General features: G+C 46.5%; 1 protein-coding gene across 2 annotated transcripts in view; it reads left to right on the forward strand.

Moving 5' to 3' along the window:
- The window catches only part of marchf8 (membrane-associated ring finger (C3HC4) 8), a 67,029-nt gene that overhangs the window by 37,325 nt on the left and 3,832 nt on the right, over window positions 1-25,872 (forward strand). The window contains exons 2-6 of one of the 2 annotated variants that reach the window (XM_043678706.2): window positions 8,876-8,926; window positions 17,250-17,329; window positions 18,082-18,900; window positions 23,659-23,839; window positions 25,593-25,740. In XM_043678706.2, the coding sequence (XP_043534641.2) occupies window positions 8,876-8,926; window positions 17,250-17,329; window positions 18,082-18,900; window positions 23,659-23,839; window positions 25,593-25,740 (1,279 nt within the window). The remainder of the gene's footprint in view (window positions 1-8,875; window positions 8,927-17,249; window positions 17,330-18,081; window positions 18,901-23,658; window positions 23,840-25,592; window positions 25,741-25,872) is intronic. The other variant, XM_087982452.1, reaches the window with a different exon arrangement.

Here is a 25,872-nt window from a genome sequence, read left to right on the forward strand (position 1 = left end):
AAGGAAGGAAATCTGCCTTCCTTACCCCGAGTGGGCTACACTGCAATAAGGGCAGTAACTCTATTCAAGGGCAATTAAGGATTGGCAATAAATGCAAGTGATGCCCACATTCCATGAAAGAACAGAAAAAAGGAGCATTTTAACGAAATGGGAACATTCATATACAGTACATGCATTCAACGCTTTCTATCAGAGCTGCCCCAGGGGGGTGTCACACCATATAGGGCCTCCCGTCCCCTTGAGCAAATCTTACAATGCTACTCTCACCTGTTTAAAGATCACTCTGCTCCCCTCCTCTCCATTCCCCTCAGAGGTCTCCAGTTCCTCCTAAATGCCAATGCTTCCAGCAAATCCAACCACCCATACCTCTCCCTCACCAAAGTCCTGGGTGGTCATTCCAATTGATTCTACATAGGATATGGTTCTGTTCCCGATTTATACCTTCCCCCTCCCACCCCCACCCCCAACGATGTGAAAGGGAAATACCTAATCCCTTTGTTTTGTTTGCGGCTGCACTTTCAACTCTCAACTCCTCCGTCTTGGACAGAGTGATTTTCAAGTTGTGTCGGCCTCAAGTCTTTGATTGTTACACTTGGAACCACAATTTTGCTTGTCCAGCAATATCGAAGCCTTTAAAAAGAGCATTGTTAGTACACGAGGGGGAGAGAGAGAGAGAGATAGAGGATGGAAATGTTAGAAGGTGAGAGAGTGGGAGGAAAAGGCTTGTGTAGAGTATCAATACAATGTGGACTCATTGGGTTGAATGGTCTGTTTTGTACATTTCCGTGCAGTTAGTATTTGCCAGCAGATGATGCCTGGCCCAGGAGAAGATCAGCGTGAAATATAATTCTAAACTTGCGATTGTAGTGTGCCTGAATGGAGGTATTTCAGAATTTGAATAAATGATCTTTTGTACACGTGCACCAGTGTTGAGTTTCCCACTCACCACTTGCTGATCCCAAAAGAAAAACTTGCAACTATAGTAGTCTTTTTATGAACATAGGAGCCAGAGTCGGACATTTGACCTGTCAAACCAGCTCTACCATTTGATGAGATCATGGCTGATCTGCTTGTGGACTCAGCTGCACTTTTCTGTCTGAAAGCCTTGACTCCCTTTATCTGTTATCGGAAACCTATCTATCTCAGCCTTGAATAAATTCAAAACCCAGCCTCCATTGTTTTTTAGCAGTTCCATATTTAACAGCTCTCAGAGATTAAAAAAAAAACTCCTCATCTCTCTCTCAAAGGGCCAACCTTTTATTATTAGGTCATGTCCCCTCGTTTTAAGTCTCTCCCACGGTTTTCCCTGTATCTACCCAGCCCGTGCCCCCTCAGCATTTATAATTTGAAAACCCTAGCAGGTTATTCTGAACTCCAAGGGGAACAGGTAGATTAATCAATCTTGATAAGAAATGACATGTATCCCAGGAATGAGTCGAGTGAATCTTCTCTGAACTACTTTGACCTCATGATGTCCCAAGATCCCTGTCCTTTGTTACCAATTCAGTGATTTTGTGGTTTATATAAAACATAGGGAACGCTGGATCCAATTTGTGCACAAAGAGGTCCCACAACAGGCATTGCCTGAATAATCTGTTTTTAATGAGTTTTAGCTTGAGAGATAAATATTGATCAGAATGTCTGAGAGAACATCTCTGTTCTTCTGTCAATAATTTCCACCTTGATGCCTTGGTTTAATATCTCATTTAAAATAATGGCACATCAGACAGGATTGTGGTCATTTGACTCTTCAGTGAACTGTTCGCCTTGCATTGAGGTGCTATATAAATGGAGTCTCATTAGAACAGTCTCATAGGCAGCCAGCAACATTTGATGGAAATGTGTTGCTGGAAAAGCGCAGCAGGTCAGGCAGCATCTAGGGAACGGGAGAATCTTACCTGGGGGGTGCAGTGAGAGAGGGACTCACTGAAACCTTTGTAGAGGGAGAAAGTTACCTGGGGGGTGCAGTGAGAGAGGGACTCACTGAAACCTTTGTAGAGGGAGAAAGCCAGCAACATTTGGCTACCCTCAATCTCACCCAGATTTCTTTCCCCTTCAATGGTGAGGTCAGTGCAGGAGAGAGGGAGAGAGAGAGAGAGAGAGAGAGAAAGAAACCCACATTGCTAACTGACAGAGTTAGCAGTTACTGCCTTTGCTGTTGAATTCATGTATCGCTAGACAACGGAGTGCGTCCAGGATGGAATGAGCTGCCAGAGGAAGTGGTGGAGGCTGGTACGATTGCAACATTTAAGAGGCATCTGTATGGGTATATGAATAGGAAGGGTTTGGAGGGATATGAGCCGGGTGCTGGCAGGTGGGACTAGATTGGGTTGGGATATCTGGTCGGCAAGGACAGGTTGGAGCGAAGGGTCTGTTTCCATACTGTACATCTCTATGACTCACAGGATCCCTCTCACCCTCAATCTCACCGAGATCTCTTTCACCCTTGATCTCACCGAGATCCCTCCAGCACTCAATATCGCCGAGATGTCTCTATCCCTCAATCTCACCAGATCATCCTGATTTTCAATCTCACTAGATTCTCTTGACTCTCAATCTCATCAGAACCTCCCTGGTCTTTGAGATCACTAGATTTCTCTAACATTCAATCTCACTGGCTCTCTCCGATCCTCAATCACACCAGATCCTTTTACAAATGGGACAGTGATGTTGCAATTTTACTGTAATTCATTTTCTCTCATTCCAGATGGCATCAAGGTTGTGGGCATAGTGGGCAGTGAAGAAGGTGATCTGAAAATACAACACACTCTTGGTTGGATGGGCTGAGGAGTGGCAGATGGAGAGATAGAGAGTCAGTGGTGAGGGTTATGGGTCGCTGGTTAAAGATGCAATTTAGGGTTGGGGTGAGGGTTTGAGATCAATGGTTAAGGATGGGGGTTGGAGTTAATGGTTGAGGATGGGATTTTTGGAATTTGTGGTTGAGGGTGAAGGTGAGAGGTTAGTGGTTGAGATGAGGGTTTAGGGTTAGTAATTACAGGGGAGGGTTAGTGGTTATAGTTAGGAGATGACCGTTAGTGTTAAATGCTTTTGCCAACACAATTGCCCCTATATATGCTTGAATAATAAAACTACTGAGACCATCATTTCAGGTTCAGCTTCTGTGTTACTGAGCTAATGTACCGTGAACCACTCACATGATGGAAGTGACTACAGGTTCTTACAGCGTGTTTCCTGCTGGTGAAGTCACTCATCAACGAATTGAATGCTCCTGAGAGATTGGCTATTAAATACCCAACAGCTGCCCTGGAGTTCCTCTCACCCCCAATTCGTTCGACAATTAGGAACCACCTCCAATTGTTTTTGCTGCACAATTCGATTTTAAAATTTCACGCTTGAAAATTAGTGTTCGATGCACAAACCAATGCATTTTACATCCAAGTTTCAGCTTGATGGAACATAACAGTGGCCCTAGCCATGGAATTGTAATTTGTAGCGACAGTGTGATTTGCAAATAATAAGCTGAAAACATTAAGATGTCCGGAAGGAAGTAATATTTAATACTCTGTGTTAGAATAAAGTATCTGGCTGAAGAGGGAATGTGATCATTCTTGAGAAATACAGCAGACCAAGGTGCTAACTGATTTGAAATGAAAAATATCAGACAAAAATCAACAAAAGCAGGTTAGAGTTTGGGTTGTCGACCATCCCAGAATTTCCTTTCATTTATGGGGCATGGGCATCATTCATATTTATTGCCTGTCCTTAGTTTCCCTTGAGGAGGTGTTGGCGAGCTGCTTTCTTGAACTACTGCAGTCCATGTGCTGTAGATTGACCCACACTGGCCTGAGGGAGGGAATTTCAGGACTTTGACCCAGCAATAGTGAAGGAATGGTGATATATTTCCAAGTTAGGATGGTAAGTGTCTTGTAGAGGAACTTGGAGAGCTGGCGGTGTTCCCATTATTATGCTGCCTTTGTCCTTTGAGGTGGATGTTGTTGTGGTGTTGGAATGTGCTGTCTAAGGAACTTTGGTGAATTTCTGCAGTGCATTTTCTTGATGGTCCACACTGTTACTTTTGAGCATCGGTAGTGGAGGGAGTGGATATTTGTGGATGTAGTGCCAATTAAGTGGGCTGCTTTGTCCTGGATAGGGTGTAGCTGCTTCAGCGTTGTTGGAAGTGCACCCATCTAGGCAAATGGGGAGCATTCCATCACACTCCTGACTTGTGCCTGGTGGACAGGATTGTAGATGAAGGCCCAGGAGTCTGCAGAGATAGCAGACGGCTCATTCGGGTATTGCTGAGAGTAACCCTTGAATTTGCTTTCCCTGATAACAGGAAACCTTCTAGTTCTCAAAATCCCTTGGCTTAAAACTGAGAGTGCCGGCATTTGATTCTTAGCTTCTCTGATGCTGATGAGGTGAATGAAAGGGCATTGCCAAACAAGTATCCTCTTGTTAGTAAGGAGATCAAAGGGAGAAGGCAGGAGATGGGGTTGGGAAACAGATCAACCGTGATTGAATGATGCCGATGGGCCAAATGGCCTAATTCTGCTTCTATATCTGTCAGACCACCCAGAATATGTCCACTCGGATTTGTGCAACATAAACCTGGTCCTACTTAAGGTCTTGTTTGGAACTTTGTTCAACTCCTGCTCTCTATTTGCCCCACTGTTGGTGACAATGTAATGACCTCCTGAAACCTTATGATCTCTGTTTGCCAACAATTAGAATTCTTGAAAGTTAATACCGTGGGCGGCACGGTAGCACAGTGGTTAGCACTGCTGCTTCACAGCGCCAGAGACCCGGGTTCAATTCCCGCCTCAGGCGACTCTCTGTGTGGAGTTTGCACATTCTCCCCGTGTCTGCGTGGGTTTCCTCCGGGTGGTCCGGTTTCCTCCCACAATCCAAAAATGTGCAGGTTAGGTGAATTGGCCACGCTAAATTGCCCGTAGTGTTAGGTGAAGGTATAAATGTAGGAGAATGGGTCTGGGTTGGTTACGCTTCGGCGGGTCGGTGTGGACTTGTTGGGCCGAAGGGCCTGTTTCCACACTGTAAGTAATCTAATCTTAATTAATGTCCCTTTAGAAGAGTCCCGGAAACAGGGGAGGTACGTGGCCGGGTGGAAAGGGGTGGGGTAGAGATCCAGTCGAAAGGTGTTGAAACAGATGAGATCCTCAGGGACTTAGTCAGGTGGATGCTGAAGTTATGTTTGGCATTAGGGGCCGAGACTGGAACACAATCTCTCATTTTCGATGGAGGTTAGGAGAAATCTTTTCCGTCAGAAGGTCGTGAGTCTGTAGAATACTTTTTCCTGGGGGATAGAATATGTTTAAGGCAGCGCTGGGTCAATGGAGTCAAAGGGAAAGTAGAGTTGAGGCTACAGTTGAGCCAGCCATGATCTTGTTGAATGGCAGAACAAGTGGGCCTACTCTCACTCCTGATTTGTGGGTTTGCATTTATTAACCTCTCCCTGCCACCAAATCAGAGTCTTCTGATCGAGATGACCAACTTAAGGTTTGTATTTCTTTGCCACCTCTGCTGCTCCTTTACCAGTCAAGGCCTGCTCCACTCCATGTGTGCAGGGACATGCTGGCATTGTCCTGTGGTGTTTGGGGGCCGGGCCTTGGGTGCCCACTGATGTCACCCCGGCAGCAAATGCCATCCTTCCCCCCTGCTTCAAGAGTTCTCACTAGCCCTTCACACTAACCCTGTGTGGTCCACCAGCACTTGCCTGGTTGATCTCGCCACAGTGAGGCTGCCCTCTGCGCCTGTCTCCCCCACGCTTGGCTCGGTTGTCACCTGCACCACCTCCTGCTGCTTGGAGATAGACCATTCACCTTTTCAAGGCCTGGTGACAGGCAGCTCACGGCCTGACAAGCCTAACTCGGAGCCTCTGGAAATGGCTGCCATGGGATTTGTCTGGTCAGTGGAACCACCACCATTAAATGTGGGCACACTTCTCCAGCCAAGAGTCCTGCCTTTAGCTTGGCATTAATTAATCTGATAAGATCCTGGCTTGGATTGTTTTGTACATTACAGGTGCAGCATAAATATGAATAGTTATTGTAGGTGGGCCAAATAATTGTGAATCCCATCGCCTAGAGATTCCTCTTCGTTTCCTCTGGGTAACCGAATAGGATGCCCTCCATGGATAACCATTCTCACGCCCTGTTTACTCACACTGCATTGGCCAGCTGCCCTTTGTAGTCTGCTGGGTAGCCAATAATTGTGGTTTTCAGCAGTCAATGAATGAGGGAGGTCTGCTCAGCTGCTGGGACCCAATCTGGGACCAGACTCTGCTTTATCCTATTTCACCGACAGCTGGAGCTCAGTCTCCTTTGAGTTTTCCTCCACCAGAATGGATTCATGTTTCACAATCCTCTGTCGCATAGGGCTCGGGTTAGAAATCTAGAAAACCTAGATGATCTAGCGGGGTGAATGGTGACTCTGTGGTTAGTATTGCTGCCTCATGGCGCCAGAGATCCAGGTTCGATTCCAGCCTTGGGCGACTGCCTGTGTGGAGTTTGCACATCTCCCTGTGTCTGCGTGGGTTTCCTCCCACAATCCAAAAATGTGAAGGTTAGTTGGATTGGTAAAGGGAAATTATCTCATAGTGTGCAGGTTAGGTGGATTAGCCATGGGAAATGCAGGGTGACAACTAAAGAGTGTGTGAAGGCGAGGTATTGAGTACAGTGATCGTGCCACAGGGAATGAATAAGATTTTGCAAGGTCTCCATTCCTCTTTAAACTCCAAAGGCAGCCATGTTGAAAATTGGGTAAACAGTTACCTGCCTCATTTAGCCTCTGAGAGTTATTCTGTACAGGGAGTTGCCAGGTACACGGCTGCTTCTACTAAACAAAGGCTGGCAATGAGGGCAATGTTCGCCTTGGTAAATGAGATCCCTAGGCCCCAACCTCAACATTATACCCCAGAGTGAAACGCATCACTGGTTGCCCATTACACACGGCGAAGGTGATGGAAGTAAAAATCTTGAGAGATGAGTTCAAAGATGTGCAGGCTAAGTGGATTAGCCATGCTTAACTGTCCAGGGGTGTACAGGCTAGGTGGAATGCCCATGCGAAATTCAGGGTTACAAGGATAGGGTCGGGGGCTGGATCTGTGTGGGATGCTTTTCGGAGGGTCAGTGCTCTCTCGATGGACCAAATAGCCTTTTCCCACATTGATTCAAAAGTAGGAGTAGGAACAGACCATTCGGCCCTTTGAGCCCACGTCATGCAGCATAATTCCTTGCTGTCTGTAGATTCTAGAACCGTATCAATTTCTTAAAGTTCACTTCTACAGCCTTCTGGTTAATTCCGGAAGATTCACTACCCTCTGAATGAAGACCTTTCTCCTCGTTGCGATCCAAAATTACTATTCCATAGCCTGAGACCTTTGTCCTGGACATCCCTGGCCAAAGTAGACATCATTCCTGGATCCAGTCTGTTCATCCCTGTCGGAAGTTTGTACACTTCAGTGAGATCCGTTCTCATTTTTCTAACCTGCAGTGAATCCAAACCCAGGTGACCAATTGATCAGCTCAGTGGGCAGCCGCCTTGAGAAGGTTGTGAGTTCAAGTCTCTGAACTTGAGAGCTGAACAAAATTAAGGTTGCTAAAGTGGAAGTAGCATTTCCCTGTCATGTTTTGTTTTTAATTCATTCATTCGCAGGATGTGGGTGTCGCTGGCTAGACCAGAATTTCTTGCCCATCCATAGAGGGTAGTTAAGAGTCAACCATGTAGCTTTTGGTCTGGAGTCACATGATTTGATTTATTGTCACATGTACCTATTTACAGTGAAAAGTTTTGTTTTGTGTGCAGTACAGGCAGACCAGAAATGCAGTAGGTTAAAAGAACAGAGCGATGAATACAGTGTCACAGTGCAGAGAAAGGGCATGGAGAGCAAGATAAATATTATACTTAAGATTTGAGAGGGCCATTCAGAAAGTAGGCATGGTGGCTCAGTGGTTAGCACTGCTGCCTCTCAGCACCAGGGACCTGGGTTCGATTCCACCCTTGGGTGTCTGTATGGAGTTTGCACGTTCTCCCTGTGTCTGTGTGGGTTTCTGCTGGGTCCTCTGGTTTCCTTCCATAGCCCAAACATGTGCAGGTTAGCTGTGGGGAATGTAGGTTTACAGAGTAGGAGGATGGGTCTGCATAGGATGCTCTTTGGAGGGTTAGTGTGGACTTGTTGGGTCTAATGGCCTGTTTTCCACACTGTTGGGAATCTAAGCATTGCTCAAATGTAATAGCAGTGGGGAAGAAGCTAGTTTTGAATCTGTTGGTATGTGAGTTTACGTTTTTGTAGGCCAGACCAGGTAAGGATGGCAGTTTCCTTCCCTGAAAGAGATGGGCTTTTCCTGACAATTGACAATGGCTTCACGGTCATCACTAGACTCTTAATTCCAGAGTTTTAAAAAAATGAATTTAATTTTCACCATCTGTCATGGTGGGATTTGAACCCAGATACCCCAGACAATTAGCTGAGTGTCTGGAATAACAGTCCAGCAAGAATACTACTAGGCCACTGCCTCCCTGGAACTTGTGAGGTAGCAGGAACGAATCCTGTGACACCATTTTTTCTTAAATGGGAAGGGAAGGTCTCCTTGAAGTTCCAGCCAATACTTACCCCTCATGCCAGACCACTGAATCTAATTGCTCGGATTGTTATCACCTTGAAAATAAAAGAAGATTGCTGTGTACACAAGATGTAGAGGAATGGCGACCAAATGACGAGCTTTGGGACATGTAGTAGGTGCTGCATAAATGCAGGTTTTGTTTGTTTCTCGCTTGGTTTTCCAGATGTGTGTCAGCTCTCAAGCTGGCTTTGAAGGGCACGGTTTCCATCGGCGCACCTTTGACTCAGCAGCATCTTAAAGAGGAGAAATAACACCGTTATTTCTTTCCTTTACAGAATGAAAAGACTCTGGGCCATTCTGCCAGTCGTTCCAGCAACATCTCAAAGGTATGTCCTGAATTTCTGATTTCTGCCTTGCCATTGAACACCCAGTTGGTCATTCCACCCCTCAAGCCTGCTCTGTCGTTCAACATGATCCCAATTGAATTGATTAGGCCTTAAATCCACATTCCAGACAAGCCCCTTGATGACCTTTCACCCTTTTAATCAGGATCTACCTACCTCGTCTTAAAATTAGTTGAGAACTCTGCTTCCATCAACCTTTCAGTAAAACTCCAAGCAAACAAAATTGCCCATTCTCTGTTTTAAGTGGGTGACCTCTGATTATTTAACAGTGACCCCTAGTTCTAGATGCTCTGATTCTCCTTCTTGTCAGGACTCTCCACCACCCCAAGGAACTCCTGTTTCAATCAGTCACTTCCCCCCTGCTAAACTCCACCAGGTACAAGCCTAACCTGCCCAACCTTTCATCACTGGATATTCCATTCCATACCAGGTATTAACCTAGTAAAGCTTCTCTGAACTGCCTCTAACCTCGGTCCAACTCGTCCATGCCGACCAGATATCCGAAACTCACCTCATCCCGTTTGCCAGCACTTGGCCCATATCCCTCTAAGCTGAAAATGTGTTGCTGGAAAAGCGCAGCAGGTCAGGCAGCATCCAAGGAGCAGGAGAATCGACGTTTCGGGCATAAGCCCTTCTTCAGGAATGAAACATCGATTCTCGTGCTCCTTGGATGCTGCCTGACCTGCTGCTCTTTTCCAGCAACACATTTTCAGCTCTGATCTCCAGCATCTGCAGCCCTCACTTTCTCCCATATCCCTCTAAACCCTTCCTATTCATATACCCATCCAGATGCCTTTTAAACATTGTAATTTTACCGGCCTCCACCACTTTCGCTGGCAGCTCATTCTATACACGCACCACCTTCAGTGTGAACACATGGCCCCTCATATTTACACCCTTCCTTGAATATGGAGACCAATACTGTACAAAGTACTCCGGATGTGTTCTCACTACTTGATAACTGAAGCATTAGCTCCATACAAGACACGATATCGACATTTCCCTAACCAGACTGTTCAGGGATATCATTACACACCTCTGGAGCAGATGGGGGTAGCTTGAAACCAGGCTTCCTGGCTCAGAGGTAGGGACAGTACCTCTGCACCCCAAGAACTGATATATTTCAAACTGCTAGATAACAATTAAGGTACTTTAATTATAAATCACTGTTGCTGTTGCACTCCTGTTTAATATAATTACTTTAAATCAACCAGTTATTACACACCTCTGGAGCAGGTGGGACTTGAACCAGAATCTCCTGGACCCGGAAACAGGGGCACTATCACTGAGCCACAAGGGCTCCTCGTGTCCTAGTGTACACGTTTCCTTGGATTAAAAACCTCAGTCCCATCAGCTGCTGGTTAAAGTTCTACTGACTGATTGACTTGACAGGAGGATGACACCAGTGTTCGTTTGGATTTAAGATAATGGCTGACTAATACTGTCCTTGGCACTTGGAACAATTATCCAGTTAATCACTGCTGCCACTAATGAAGAAGTGAGCCCAGAGAAGTATGATTTCTGGAACCTGCAAGAGTTACCGAGTTGTTTTCCAGTTTTGATTGCAAAGCACACACTGACAGGGCCCCCCCCAGTCACATCTTCAGGGGGAATCTAGTAAAAGGCGAGTTAATCATGCCTGAGGGAGAGTCATATCAGACTCCATTTCTCTCTCCACATATGCTGCCGAGTTTCTCCAGCGTTTTCTATTTTTATTTCAGATTTAATTCAGCATCCCCCGTATTTTTAGCTAATTCAACCAGACCCTGGCCTGCCTCTTGACTTCATTTGCCTGTCTTGCTTCAGTGACCATTTTAACGGCCCCAATTCCTTTGTTGCCCAACTGTTTAATGTGGGCAATAACCTCCAGGAGACATACCTCGTTCGCTTGCCTTGACACACCTTGGCTGTTCTGTTCCGATCTCCCTTGAACCAATACAGCTGACTCAACTTCCACATGGGCTTTCGTTTGGAAAATTCGATCCTGGATTTGGGTGTGACAATCAAGGGCAGTGTTCACTGCTCATCTCTAGCTGCTCTCCGCGCTGCTACAGTTCAGAGGCAAACAAATCCCTGGTCATGTGGGGTTCGTGTATTGTGCTGAGTTTTGCAGCTCCATGGTTTGATCCGATTCACAATAATTCAGCTACTTCAACATCTGCTGTTTAATGTTTAGAATCATTCAGAAGATTACCTTCAGTTGAGAGTTTCTCTGTCTCTGGATTAAAACCTTTAAAAGACATTTGGCCAAACAACATTTCTTCACAAAGCACAAAGCTCTTCGATAACACTCTCTCTTTCCTTTTAATTCTGGTAAATCCAAACAGAAGCTCATCACTAATTATCTTTCCTTTGCTGGATTATGCAGTATCATGACCTTTTTCGTTTAAAATTTATTAATAGTTTTTTTTTGTAGCCTTCTGGTTTCTTTTTGCAAGCCCTAGATCTTAACAATGCACAGCACAGAACCCACATGAGGCTCAAAGTCTGACCACAGGCCTCTTCCCGCTCCCCTGAGGCCTAACCACTTCAGACAGAGCCTAAATACCTAACTGTTGCATTCCCAGGCCTTCAGAACCAGAAGCTGAATTCACCAGCTACTTACCTCTGTGTCACAGGGTGGGGGAGGAAATGAAATCGCAATTTTGTTCTCTCTGAAAGCAGCATTAAGTGATTGAGCAAGTGCTGAGGGAATTAAACTAGTAGTGACCACAGCTTTACTACAGCCTGACCCTTTCTAATAGGTCGGATTGCTACTGTATTTAGTGAGTGAACAAACCAACTTTTACACTTTGATGATAAAAGGGTCCAAAAACCTAAGGGAGATTTTCTGGTGATTTGTGATTTGTATCAACGAACAAGTTGAGGCATTGCTCAGCTCAGGGACCTTTATCCTTCACGTATTCCAGCTCGAATCACTTTTTAAATAGTTAAATTTAATACTGTAATGGGAGGAATTGGCCTAGTAGTATTATCGCTGGGTTATTACTCGAGAAACCCAGGCAATGTTCTGGGGATCCAGGCTATAAACTGGCCATCGCAGATGGTGAAATTTGAATTCAATAAAAATCTGGAATTAAGTGTCTAATGTCATCATTCATCTAATGATAACCATGAAATCATTGGAAAAACCTATCTGGTTCACTAATGTCTTTTCAGGGAAGGAAACTGCCATCCTTACCCCATCTGCCCTACATGTGACTCACACCCACAGAAATGTGGTTGACTCTTAACTGCCCTCTGGGTAATTAGGATGGGATAAATGCTGACTTAGCCAGATACACTCTTCATCCTGTGAATGAATTTTTTAAAAAATTCACTGAGAGAGATGTCATAAAATATCCTCCAACTGCTTTGTCTAAATGAACCTTGGGTTTGGGTCTCAATTTTCAAACTCACTGATGGAGCTTTCCCTCAGAATCTCTTATGCTCTTGTGTCTCACGGCCCTAGTTGCTCATAAGGTGGGCTACAAACTGACTGGTGCCTGTGTGGTTTGACCAGGAGTCGTAAGAGATCTTTCCTTTAACTTGTCTTCCTTTAACATTCCCCTTTTCTCCTCCCACCCCACCTCACAATGTGCCACTGCCTCGCTGTATCTTGTCCCCCTGGTTTTAATCACACCACCATTTGGTTGCCATGCTGTCAGCATCCTGGGCCTGAAGGTTTTGGATTTCCACTTTGGCCTACCTCCTTTTGAAGTTGCTACTGGAACCTTGTGCCTTTGACAGTTCTCTGGATTAGGAGAAATCAGGCTGTGGGCCCTGTCAGTTTTCAATCTTCTCGCATACTCAGGGATTGAAATCCCTGCAGCAGATTACAATGTGTGCTGATTTTGTTTTAATCCCAAAGCTTTATTCTCCTGGTAGAGAATCGTAGGCGAATAGTGAAGTCTTAACAATCAGCCTCCAACACTGCCATCTCATTGAGATTGAGTAGCCGCTGTGGGAGGGATAGATGGGTGCTTCCCCTGCCCTATCACAGGATATTATGCTGCAGACCACACAGTTGTTGAGTTAATGTCCTACAATCCTGCCAACCCCTTTGCCGCTCCCCACCCTGAACTTGCCATTCCTGTGATTCTGGTCTTTTCTGTAGCTCCTCCCCCTCCAAACTTTGTTTGCCTCGCCAATGGTGGTCAGGTCTGCAGGGGTCAAATTGTGGGACGCACTTCACAAACTCAACACACCAGACGTTGGCCTAGTGGTATTATTGTTGGGCTACTAATCCAGAGAATGTTCAGGTTCAAAAGATGGTGAATTTTAAATGTAACAAAAATTTGGAATTAAGAGTGTAGTATCGCCAACTTTAAGGATATTTAGAGTCATAAAGATGTACAGCACAGAAACAGACCCTTCGGTCCAACCTATCCATGCTGACCAGATATCCCAACCTAATCTAGTCCCACCTTAAATGACCATTGGATAAACATATGGATGAAAATGGATAGATATGCTTCGATTGGTTCCATAGGTCAGCGCAACACTGAGAGCCGAAGGGCCTGCATTGTGCTGTAATGTTCTATGTTCTATCTAAGGATGACCGTGAAACCATTGCAGTAAAAAAAACACATCAGGGAAGGAGGCTGCCATATTTACTTGGTCTGGCTACATGTGACTCCAGGCCCATAACCTTCCATCCTCCTCCCTCCTTTAACTACTTCCCTTTAGAAGCCAGCAATCTGAGTGAGCTTTCCATAGCGCTGCCTTCCTTTTGTCTGAAATATGCTGGTGCTGGCTGTTCCCTGCAGGGGTGAGGGTGTAACGCTGTGGTTTCACACGACTGACGGGCATTAATTTCAAAGGTGACACAGATGCAGCAATGCTTCAAAGCCTCCTTTTAAAAAGATTCCAGAGCAAAACAAAACCGTCTAAAAGTGTAACTTAATCAAATCTTGGGATTGTTATGGTGCAGAAGGAGGCCATTTGGCCCATTGTACCTGATGTCCTTCAGAGAAGAACATCAGCCGTGCGTGCCTGATCTGGTCTACATGCAGCTCTCCAGACCCACAGCGAGGTTCAATTCCTGAGTCCCAATGTCCTGCTTTTGCTCCATTTTCCTGCTCACAGTTTCTATCCAACTAACCATCCAATATCCTCTTGAAAGCCTCATTTGAACCTGCCTCCACCAGGTTTACGGGAAGTGCATTCCAGACCCTAGCTACTCGCTGTGTGAAACAAAGTCATTCTCGCATTGTTCTTGCTTCTTTTGCATGTCATTTTATATCTATGTCCTTTTTATTCTTGCTTGTTTTAAGAGTTCAAGCAGTTTCTCTCTCTGAACTTCCCAGCCCACTCATGGTTTTGAAAATTTCTATGAGCTCTCTCATAGAATCCCTACAGTGTAGAAGCAGGTCATTCAGCCTGTCGATTCCACACTGACCATCTTCTGAAGAGCATCCCACCCAGATCACCCCCGTTCTCATGGCTACCCCACTTAGCCTGCACATCCTTGAACACTATGGGCAATTTAACACAGCCTATCCACCCGACCTGCACACCTTTGGACCGTGGGAGGAAACCCACGCAGACATGGGGAGAATGTGCAAACTCCACACAGACAGTTGCCCGAGGCAGGAATTGAACCTGGGTCCCTGGTGCTGTGAGGCAGCAGTGCTAACTACTGAGCCGCCATGCCATCCCCAGGAGAACAGTCACACTTCTTCAATGTATCCTCATCACTGAAGTTGCTCATTCCTGGAACTATGCTTGTAAAGCCTACCTACCATTAGGGTACCTGGTCCTTTATAAAGCTTTTCTTTATTCTTCCATGGGATGTGGGGGTCGCTGCTGTTGCCCATTCCAATTTACCCTTTATTCCAGTGTCTTTCTTGAAGTTTTCAGTGGGCAGTTGAGAGTCAATCACATTGCTGTTGGTCTGGAGTCACATATAGAGCAGTAAGGATGGTAGATTTTCTTCCTTAAAGGAGATCACTGAACCAAATGTGTTTTTGCAATCCCTGATCGCTTTATGGTCAACATTACTGAGACTAACTTTACTCGTCCAGATTTTATTTATTAAATTGAGATTCCACCAGTTGCAGGGGCGGGATTTGAACCCATGCCTTTTCAACATTAGGAGAAAGTAAGGACTGCAGATGCTGGAGTTCAGAGTCCAAAAGTGTGGTGTTGGAAAAGCACTGTCAGTCAGTCAGCATTCGAGGAGCAGGAGAGTCAACGTTTCGAGCATAAGCAGTTCATCACATTCCTGAGGAAGAGCTTCTGCTTGAAACATCGATTCTCCTGCTCCTCAGATGCTGCCTAGGGTGCTGTGCTTTTCCAGCACCACACCGTTTGCCCTGTTTCACCATTAGCCTGGCATTCTGAGTTACTAGCTGGGGGGGGGGGGGGAGATATTACCATTATGCCAACCCATAATAGTATCACAGTGGCCTGCTTGTATCTTAATACCCTGCAACTAAACAAAGTGCAGAACTCGCCAGGGAAGGACATTGGAAGAGCACTGCAACTTGACTGGAAATGTCCGATTGTACTGTGGCCATGTTACTTCGACCATTGGCCTTCTGATCCCATGGAGTGTGTTTGAGAATTTGAACTCCATTCTTTTAATAAAAGCTGGAATGCGAAAGTTGACGCGCATAAACGTGACCACCCGAAGACGTAATCAAAACCCATTGGGTAGACCAATATCCAATGGGGAAGGAAGGCCTGGTCTGGTCTGGGGCTTCCAGTAGCTCCCATTCCATGTAATCTGCTCTGAAATGCCAGTGGAGCAAGGCCTCTTTTGTACTCCTGTATTGCATGACCAACACTGAGGTCCTCCACCATCCTGGGATTAACATTGATCAAAAACAGATCTGGACCAGCCGTGTGTGCTGGGTGCTGGCAGGTGGGACTATCTGGTCGGCATGGACGGGTTGGACTGAAGGGTCTGTTTCCATGCTGTACATCTCTATGACTCTATGTGACCAGAAGAGCAGCTCAGAGGCTGGGAAATTTACTCCCAAAGGCCTTTCCACCATCTACAAGTCAGGACTCTAATGGAATACTCCCCACTTGCCTGGATGAGTGCAGCTCCAGCAACATTCAAGAAACTCTAGACATATCCACCACCAGCATCATCATTCACTCCCTCCAGTCGCAGCAGTGTGTACCCTCTTCAAGATGAGCTGTAGGAATTCACAAAAATTCCTTTGTTAGCGCATTCCAAACCCACAACCACCACCATCTAGAAGGACAGGGGCAGCAGATACTTGGGAGACACCACCACCTGCAAATTCCCTTCCAAGTGTCTCCCCGTTCTGATTTGGAAATATATCGCCCCTGTTCCTTCAGCGCTGGGTCAAAATTCGGGAACTCCCTCCCACACAATTTTGTTGGTACACTACATGGCGAGCAGTGGTTCATGAAGGCAGCTCACCACCAACCTCTCCAGGGCACTTAGGGACGGGCAATACATGCTGACCGAGCTAGCAATGCCCTCAACCTGTGAGCTGGTGTTTTAAAAACAGCAGAGGCTCCTGCAGATGCTGGTCAACTGTGACCACCTCAGGGATTGTAAAGGATTGTCAGCAAGTGCTGACCTTGCCTGTGATGGGAATGAATAATATCAATGATGTGACAGAGCATGTGTGTCACATGGCACAGGGGTGATTTCTGCAGCACAGGATCCATGGGACAGGTTTATTTTATAAAAATATTATTTGGGTCACCTTTTGAGCGATGGCGCTGAAATCCCTGCTGTCCTCCGGAGGTCAATGTGAACCTGGGAATGCCCTGCTATGCTGTGCTGCCTAGGGACTGGTGCTCAGCTGCCCTGCTGTGTCTGAGGGTTACAGTTGGCACTGGGCAGTACATTGTGCCACAGGGTGGCACGGTGGCTCAGTGGTTAGCACTGCTGCCTCACAGCACCAGGGATCCAGGTTTGATTCCAGCCTCGGGCTGTGTGGAGTTTGCACATTCTCCCTGTGTCTGCATGGGTTTGCTCCGGGTGCTCCAATTTCCTCCCACAATCCAAAGATGTGCAGGTTAGGTCAATTGGCCAAGCTAAATTGCCCATGGTGATAGGTGCATTAGTCAGGGGTATATATCGGATTGGGGAATGGGTCTGGGTGGGTTACTCTTCGGAGGGCTGGTGTGGACTTGTTGGGCCGAAGGGCCTGTTTCCACACTGTAGGAATTCTAATTCTAATTCTTCACGGTGCATGTTCTCACCTCGACACTTGCTGGTGGTTCTGCCAGTGACAGAAGGGAGTTATGATACTGGGCGAGGTGCTGTTTTTATGTGGGAGGGAGTTGAAAACGGCTGCGTTGTTGAAGTAACGTGCCTTGTCTGGTGTCATGGCAGGTTGGTAGCCCGACTTCAGTGACCGCTCCTCGCAGTTTCTCCCAGACCTCGGTCAGTCCCTCGGACCAGGACATCTGCAGGTAAAACTCATTTACGTCCTCCGTCATTGAGTGAACACCATTAATATCTGGGGCTGTCCTTTCTCTCTCCCCTTCAGCATCCATCTGGATGCATAGCTGCTTTAAGAAGCACTGATGCTACGCAGGCTGCGATAATTGCAGCTTTAGTACTTGGGATAGTCTGGTCTGGTGCAAACTAAAATCCCAGCGTGACGTTACTCGAGGCACTCGGATTTACCTACTTGGAAGTGGAGGAGATGGTTAAACAAATTCCTTTCTCTTTAATCCAGTGGTCTTTTGTTGGAGATGACATCAGTGTTGACAGCGATGCTTCACTAGTCAAATAGTCACATGATCCCAGGTCATTGGTCAAAAGGACAACTTTGAGATTAGAACTATTAGCATTACAATGTCTCAATACCTTATTAAATTAGTACAAATAACTTTCTTTATTTTTGGCTGCGGGTAATCCCTTTTAAAATGGGATAGTGTGCTTTATTTAAAATGTGGTAGCATGTTTATTTTGGCACACTAGAGTTCCTACAGTATGAATTGAGGCCCTTTGGCCCCTTGTGTCCAGTGTGTAACAGCCTATCCTTCCCCCCCATGTTTTTGTGCTGCCAAAGATCAAAGAAAAGTTCCTACAAGCGACTTTGGCAGAGCCGGCCTGAGTGTAAATACGATCTATCCTGAGTTTTTTTTTGTTTTTCTTCATTTCTTCTTCCCCCTCCTTTTTCCCGTTTGTTCATGCTCCCTGCTTTCCCTGCATGCAGCTCAGACGCTGTTCCCCGTGAGCGTGCGGCACACAGTCCTGCGCAGACTGCGGTTGTCCTCCTGAGTAGGCCCGATGGCAGCCCTTCCCTGCCACCTGGGGCTGCCACCACCAGCACCGTCATCAGGCAAGACCTGACCCCGAGAGCCAGGAAGCGAAGCTCTGTGGGAGAGGAGTTGGCCCATTTCCTTTGGTCGGGGGATCGGCTGAACCATTCCAAGTCCCTCAATGACGTGCACACGAAGCCCCGCGATCGAACCGACAGCGGCCTGAGCTTTGGTGACAAGACGTGCTCTGATGGCAAGTTAACGCCATTGCTGGGGATGAGGACCAAGAAACTGCAACGGGGCAAAAAGCAGGAGCGTTCTTCCAAGGCTCGGAGGTACAGCCTGAGCTCTCAGATGCTGCCCTCTGGCTCGGGCCTATCCAGCAGCCGCTTGACGAAAGACGGCCTGTGTGTCGTGGAAGTCGCAGTCAGCGACGGCGAGCCCAGCACTCGGATGTCGTACCTGTATCGCTGCTTCTTCCCTTCCTCGCGCGCCCTCAGCGGGTACACACTGAAGACCCTCCTGGAGCCCAAGCAGTGCAGCCCGCGATTGCCCGTCGCCAAGTCGTCCGCCGACTCCTTCTGCTCCGGCGACATCGGAGACGACGATGTCTTCGAAGACGATTCCGCTGCTGCTGGTTTGGAAGTGAACACTGGAGACCAGCGAGCTCCTCTTTGCTCATTCGAGGGAGACAGCGACCTTGAACGTCCTTCCCTGACGTCTCTGAAATGGTGCCCCACGTCCCCTCTCTCACCATCCTGGGAAGTGTGCAGGTTGGTTCTTCAAATAATAGCCCCTCCCCCCACCCACCCCTCCCATTGCCCCCCCCGCCTCCCACCCTCCCTTAAAGCCTCCTTAAACTGTAAGCCATCTGCACCTCGCGCTGTGCTACGCTATTTCTTTCCATGATTGGCTAGACTGTAACATGGTGCTTGGTAGGAGCTTGCTTTTACAACAGTCGATGGATTCCTGCTCTTTGCTCATGAGAGCAGCTGCCCGCTCTAGATCTTCCAACGTTTCATTTTCACCAGGAGGAACCTGATTATCGAGTAATACGAGTCTGAAATACGGCTGAAACTGAGGGACTTTGGGGGGGGCGGCATGATAGTTCAGTGGTTAGCACTGCTGCCTCACAGCGCCAGGGTCCCAGATTCGATTCCAGCCTCGGGCGACTATCTGCGTGGAGTTTGTACATTCTCCCTGTGTCTGCGTGGGTTTGCTCCGTTTTTTTCCCCACAGTCCAAAGATGCGCAGGTTAGGGTGGATTGGCCACGCAGAATTACCCTTAGTGTTCAAGGATGTGTAGGTTAGGTTGGTTAGCCTTAGGAAATATAGCAACAGGATGTGGGGGGGGGGGTGTTGGGTCTTTGGTGGGATGCTAGTCAGTATAAATCCGATGGGTTGAATGGCCTACTTTCACACTGTAGAGATTCTATAAAACATCTCAATATTAAAGTGAACACACTGCAGGCAAATATCAACCAATTTGTTATGTCCCTTGTTTGGGTTCATGCCTCACTTACTCCAGTGTTGTTTCATAACATCTCTGAACAGGTTATTTAGAGAATTAATGTCCCTTGGTTAGGTTCCTGTGACCCAGCAGTAGTATGCCTACCTCTGGCCCAAGGGACCTGGGTTCAAGTCACACCTGCTCCAGAGGTGTGTCCTAAAGTCTCTGAAGGGTTTGGTTAGAGATTAGACGTCCCTTAGTTTGGCTGTGCAGAAGTGATAGAGGTTTAATTGGTGGCTCTGTATATAAAGATAACTTATCAGTAGCAAGGGTAATGCTTCACTGAACTGAGATACTTCTGCTTTTGAGAACAACCAGCCCTCGTTACAGTTGTGGTAAGACCATGTAGAATCATAGAGTCATAGAATCACACAGCAGACCCTTCAGCCCAACTTGTCCATGCTGACCAGAAGTCCTAAACTCATCTAGTCCCATTTGCCAGAGTTTAGCCCATATCACCCTAAACCCTTCCTGTTCATGTCCCCATCCAGATTCAAAAAGTGTGGTGCTGGAAAAGCACAGCAGGTCAGGCAGCATCCGAGGAGCAGGAGTTTCAGGCATAAGCTCTTCATCAGGAATCAGAACCTTCCAGATGCCTTTTAAATGTAATTGTACCAGCCTCCACCACTTCCTCCGGTAACTCATTCCATACATGCAGCACTCTCTGTGTGAAAAAGTTACCCCTTAAGTGCCTTTTAAATCTTTCCCCTCTCACCTTAAAGCTATGCCTATACTGACAGGAAAGCAAAGTTGAGACCACAGTCAGATCAGTTGTGATCCCAGTAAATGGTGGTGTAGACACAAGTGACTCACTGCTGCTACTATGTGTGTCTTGTGCATGAGCCATTCCACTGTAAGATCAGGATTTACTGGCCGTTGACTGTTGATGTTTCTTGACTAAAGATCTATCTCACTCTGTGTCTTTGATGTACTGGCTCTTTGGCATTTTTTCAGTTCATTGATTTCTGGGTCGGAGAGTGAGTGAGAGAGTCTGGAGGCAGATGTTATAAGTGTTGACATGGTATCATTGTCATTGACAGTCAGCTGAAACTCAGCCACTTATAGAATCATCAAATTCCTACAAGGTGGAAAGAGACCATTTAGCCCATCGAGTCCACACTGACCCCCTGAAGAGCATCTCACCCAGATCCACACTCCTACCCTATCCCCGTAACCCTGCATTTCCCATGGCCAATCCACCACCCCTGGACATCACAGGGCAGTTAAGGATGGCCAATCCCCTTAGCCTGCATATCTTTGAACTCATCTCTCAAGGTTTTTACTTCCATCAAGTTCACTGTGTGTAATGGGCAGCCAGTACACAATGATGTGTTTCACTCTGGGGTACAATGTTGCGGTTGGGCCCAGGGACCTCATTTACCAAGGCCAACATTCCCCTCACTGCCATGTACCTGACAACTCCCTGAAGAGAATAACTCTCAGAAGCTAAATGAGGCAGGTAATGGTTTACCCAATTTTCAACATGGCTGTCTTTGGAGTTTAAAGAGGAATGGAGACCTTGCAAAATCTTATTCATTCCCCATGGCATTTGCTCTCTGGCGAGATCACTGTACTCAACACCTAACACACTCCAGGTTGGCACTTGATGAATTGATTCAGATGTTCCAGTTTCTGGGGGCTTCTAAACCCGGGGGCTATCAATTTGGGAGAGGCACCACTACATCCAATGGTGAATTCAAGAGAAACCTCTTTAATCAGAGACTTACTGATAATGTGGAACTCAGTATCACCAGGAGCCACTGAAGGGGAAACACTTCAATGTCTAAGGGGACGTTAGATGAAACTATGAAGGAAAAGGGATTAAAAGAAGTTCTCACAGATAGGAGAAAACACTTGTAGAATATGAGCACAAGAATGGACCTGTTGGGGCAGATGCCCTGTTTCTGTGTTCACTGTTTTAATGAGTAAGTGAGAATTGGGGAGCATGGGGGTGGAGGGATGGTGCTGGGGTGACGGTGGGGGTGGATGTCACCGTTTAGCTTCCAGTATTTGCTTTTCTGGATCAAAATATTACTGAGGGCTGCAACAATCACCTTTTGTCTACCTCCCTCCAAGCCCTTCCCAGGCTTATCATCAGCGGAGGTCCCATCAGAAACTGGAAGAAAGATGACTTCCAGGCTCTGGTTTGATCGCACTGTCCCATTTGTGATGGGCCTGTTTCTGTGGCTTGGTGATGCAAAGCCTTCGCTTCTTCCAGATCAATCAGCCAATTAACTGGTGCATTCTCCATGGCAACACGTCAACCCATCAGACTCCACTTGCCAACCAATAAGCATTCTCCTCTCCTGTATAAACATTTGTGTTTTGCTCAAATTATCAAAAGGAAATTGTCAAGTCATGAGCGGCTATCGAATGTTGTTATTGCAGGCACGTTTGGATCTAAGTTTGTTTTTGAATTTGCTTTGCCTCTGGGGTCCAGTGAGAGCTGGCAACAAGCTCCGTTTTTATTTTAAAGATATTCAATGAAATGTTTGTTGCTTCTTTGATGTGGAGGTGCCGGTGTTGGATTGGGGTGGGCAAGGCCAGAAGTCATGTCGCACCAGGTTATAGTTCAAAAGGTTCACTTGAAGTCGCAAACTTTCGGAGGTGCAGACACGACTGAGGATCTTGAAGGAAGCCTTTAACTGAACTAACCACCCAAACACGGTCAAGACCTCACATGCCTGAATGATCCAAGACTCAGTGATGAGAATGGCTGTTGGAAAAATCCATCTGGTTCCCTTCAGTGAGGGAAATCCGACATCCTTACCTGGTCTGGCCTCCATGTGACTCCAGACCCACAGCAATGTGGTTGACTCTTAACTGAAATGACTGAGCAAGTCTCTCAATACCAGGGCTGCAAATGCTGCCCTCACGTCCCATTGGAAGAACAATTTTTTAAAAAGTTGGGGTAATCATCAGCGGAGGTCCCATCAGAAACTGGAAGAAAGATGACTGGGGCCAAAGTTGGGGTAAATGAGAGTGAGAGGAAACCTTTTGAGGAGATGGGATTTGGTGGGATGCTGCCCTTCTTGATTTTCCACGTTTTGAGGTGCCTGCACATGACCTTCATCCTGGAGGGAATCGAGACCTGGTTTAGAGTTTATAATCCAGACTGGACATCAAGTCTCGATGTAAAGCGATCGTGGTATTTTCCAAGGACTTTGACATGGACTGGAGGAGGTTTATGCCAGAGGCAGTGAGTGAACAACTGTGGCATTAGGTGGGAATTATTTTAACCTGTGCTTCTTTATTGTCCTGAATGAAGTACAAGAGACCCAAATAAAGGGGGAAATTGGAGGAACCATGATGTTACCAGCCTGTGGTTGTCAAATATTGACTGTGAACTTTGAACTCCTTGAGCTGCACTTTGAATGAGGCCAGTTGACTTGCTCTGAAGAAAGCTTTGCTTTTCCCATTTCCATAAAACTCCTGCCTCCTCCTCTTGGCATCTCAATCCCTGTCCACTTGACCACTGTCACTTTGTGCTCCTCATCCAGTTGAGTTTAGTACAGAAGCGATGGCTCAACTTTTACATGAGTGCCTTGACTAAACTTGTTTGGGTAACATTGGTGAATCAGAACAATTCACAAGAATACCAATTCAAGGGAAAAGTCAATATTTATACTGTACAGGAGAATGTTAATTGATTGGCAAGTGTAATAATCAGTCAATTAACTGGTGTATTCTCCATGGAAACATGTCAAGCAGTCAGACTCCATTTGCCGTCCTCTCATGTAGTATAATTATTTGTGTTCTGGCATTCTTGTGAAGTGTCCTGATGCAAGCTTCAACAAAATGTCTTTTTTTCTCAGTGATATTCAAATTCTGTCCCCCGATTATCTTTTATTAGTACTTGCCGCTGCTGTAGTGAATAGTTTATGCTGATGTCTTGGCCGCGGTAGATGAAGCTCTGTGTAAGAGAAGGTAGTGCATAACCACGGTTTAAGCAAAGCAGCAACCTAACGCAGATGTGTGTGAGTTGGATCGCTGTGATTAATTGACTCTACCCTTTATTCAGGATCTGTCACTGTGAAGGAGATGATGAAGGACCCCTCATCACGCCGTGTCACTGCACTGGGAGCCTCCGCTACGTACACCAAGCCTGTCTCCAACAGTGGATCAAGAGCTCTGACACTCGCTGCTGTGAGCTCTGCAAATATGAGTTCATCATGGAAACCAAATTAAAACCACTGAGAAAAGTAAGTACAAAGCAATAAGGATGTAGGGATTTGTGGAGGTGTGGGTGAGGGAAGGACAGAGTGGGATTACCTACTTTTGCCTATAGATTTGGTAAATGTCATTGAGGAGAATATAGGCTTTCTCCAGAAAGGAGGTGGTCTTTCTCCTCCCCCCACAATTAACGTCACGCATTCCTGCAGGCACAGTTCTGAGGAAGGGTCACTCCACCCGAAACGTTAACTCTGATTTCTCTCCATAACGTGCTGAGCTTTTCCAGCAATTTCTGTTTTTTGTCTCTGAAACAGGCACACGTTGCACCAAGCTATACTGGAAGGAATTCCAGGGTGTGGCGTCATCTTGCCACCTCTTTTTGTTTTACTTTAACACCCTCTGGATCAGACATTAGGAGCCCTCACCCACTCCTCCTGGCACAGGACAAACCAGCCAGTGACCGGAGGGAACTGTGCCAGTTTCTGCTGTGGCTGGCCCTGGCAGTATCCCAGGTAGAGCAAAGTTCCCATCGGGATGATTTTGGAAAAGCGGGCCCAGTGCCCACACCGACGTTTATCCCTTGAACCAACCCCTCAAAAACTGCAGGATCTTGCAGATTGTGCAGATTGTCCGGACCCCTCCCTGCTCCCATATTGCAGTTGAGAAGTGTATTTCACTGGCGTGCAGTCCTTCAGGACATCCTGAGGCTGTGGGAGGTGCTGCAGAGACACAGACTCTGATTTTGTTTTTGCTTAAATTATTTTTCTGATTGTTGTTCTATTATGCAATGACTTTGTGTTTGTGTCTGTGTGTCTATGTGTGTGTCTGTGTGTCTCTAGCTGTGGGTTGTGTGTGTGTTTGTATCTGTCTCTGTGTGCTTGTAAGTGTCTATATGTGTGTGTGTATTTGTGTGTGTGTATCTCTCTGTCTATGTCTGTGTAAATGGTGTGTGTGTGTGTATCTGTGTGCATGTGTCAGTGTGTGCGTGTGTATCTCTCTGTATCTGTGTGTCTTTGTGTGTCTCTATGTGTGTGTAAATCTCTCTGTCTACGTCTGCGCATGTGTGTGTGTCTGTGTGTGTGTATGTCTGCGTGCGTGTGGTGGGGGCGGGGGGAGGAAAGCCTGTTCTTGGAACAGGGCAAATTGTCCTTGTTACAGGGACAGGGAGACAATGCACTTTGTGCCCAAGGGTGCCTCCCACTTTGTGCTGTTCACATCCAGAAGTGAGTTGGTCAAGGATTGAATCTACATTAGCCTGTCGGTCTATTGAAAAGAGAGAATCCATATATAAATAGCAACTTTTACCTGTTCAAAACCATTGCACAGTTTTTCTAATGTACGTATGAAGTTCAATTAGTGGGCAAGCATATCAACCAGAGTTAGCGAAGTTCATCGGGTGATACATACCTGGGATTCAAAGTAGCCCTGAGCTGACCGGGGGTATCTTGATATACCCTTCTGGTGTAGCACTGAAGTATTGATCTAGATTGTGTTCATGCCCTGGGCTGACACAGGCCATTTTCTGGCACGGCTGAAATCTGCCAACTTGAGCCAAGCTGTCCATCAATGACCAAGATTTTGACATTCCTGTGAATCTAGAAACGAAAGTTAGATTGAGCTGGTGCTTTTGCGGTTCGTAGGGAGGATGGGGTCGAGAAACATAATCAGCCATGATCGGATGGTGGAGCAGACTCGATGGGCTGAAAGGCCAAATTCTGCTCCAATAGCTTACGGTCTGATGACCTCTTTTCAGTCTAATGATTGTCATCTTCCTTTACACAGTGGGAGAGGTTGCAGATGACGTCCAGTGAGAGGAGAAAGATACTGTGCTCTGTCACATTCCATATCATCGCCATTACCTGTGTGGTGTGGTCACTATACGTCCTCATTGACAGGACAGCGGAGGAGATAAAACAAGGCCAGACCAGCGGTACGTGCAAACCCCTCCTCCTCCTCCTCCCCTCCAAATATCTGAGAGATTCTTTATACCTTTCGGAATGTCTCTGTTCCCATCTGTGAGTTGAAAGGTAAATCTCTCAGAACAGCTTGTTTTAACTCTGGG

Source organism: Chiloscyllium plagiosum, unplaced genomic scaffold (genome assembly GCF_037043375.1).
Source record: "Chiloscyllium plagiosum isolate Xiang-an unplaced genomic scaffold, Cpla_swu_hap1 HiC_scaffold_43, whole genome shotgun sequence".
Lineage (NCBI taxonomy): Eukaryota > Metazoa > Chordata > Chondrichthyes > Orectolobiformes > Hemiscylliidae > Chiloscyllium > Chiloscyllium plagiosum.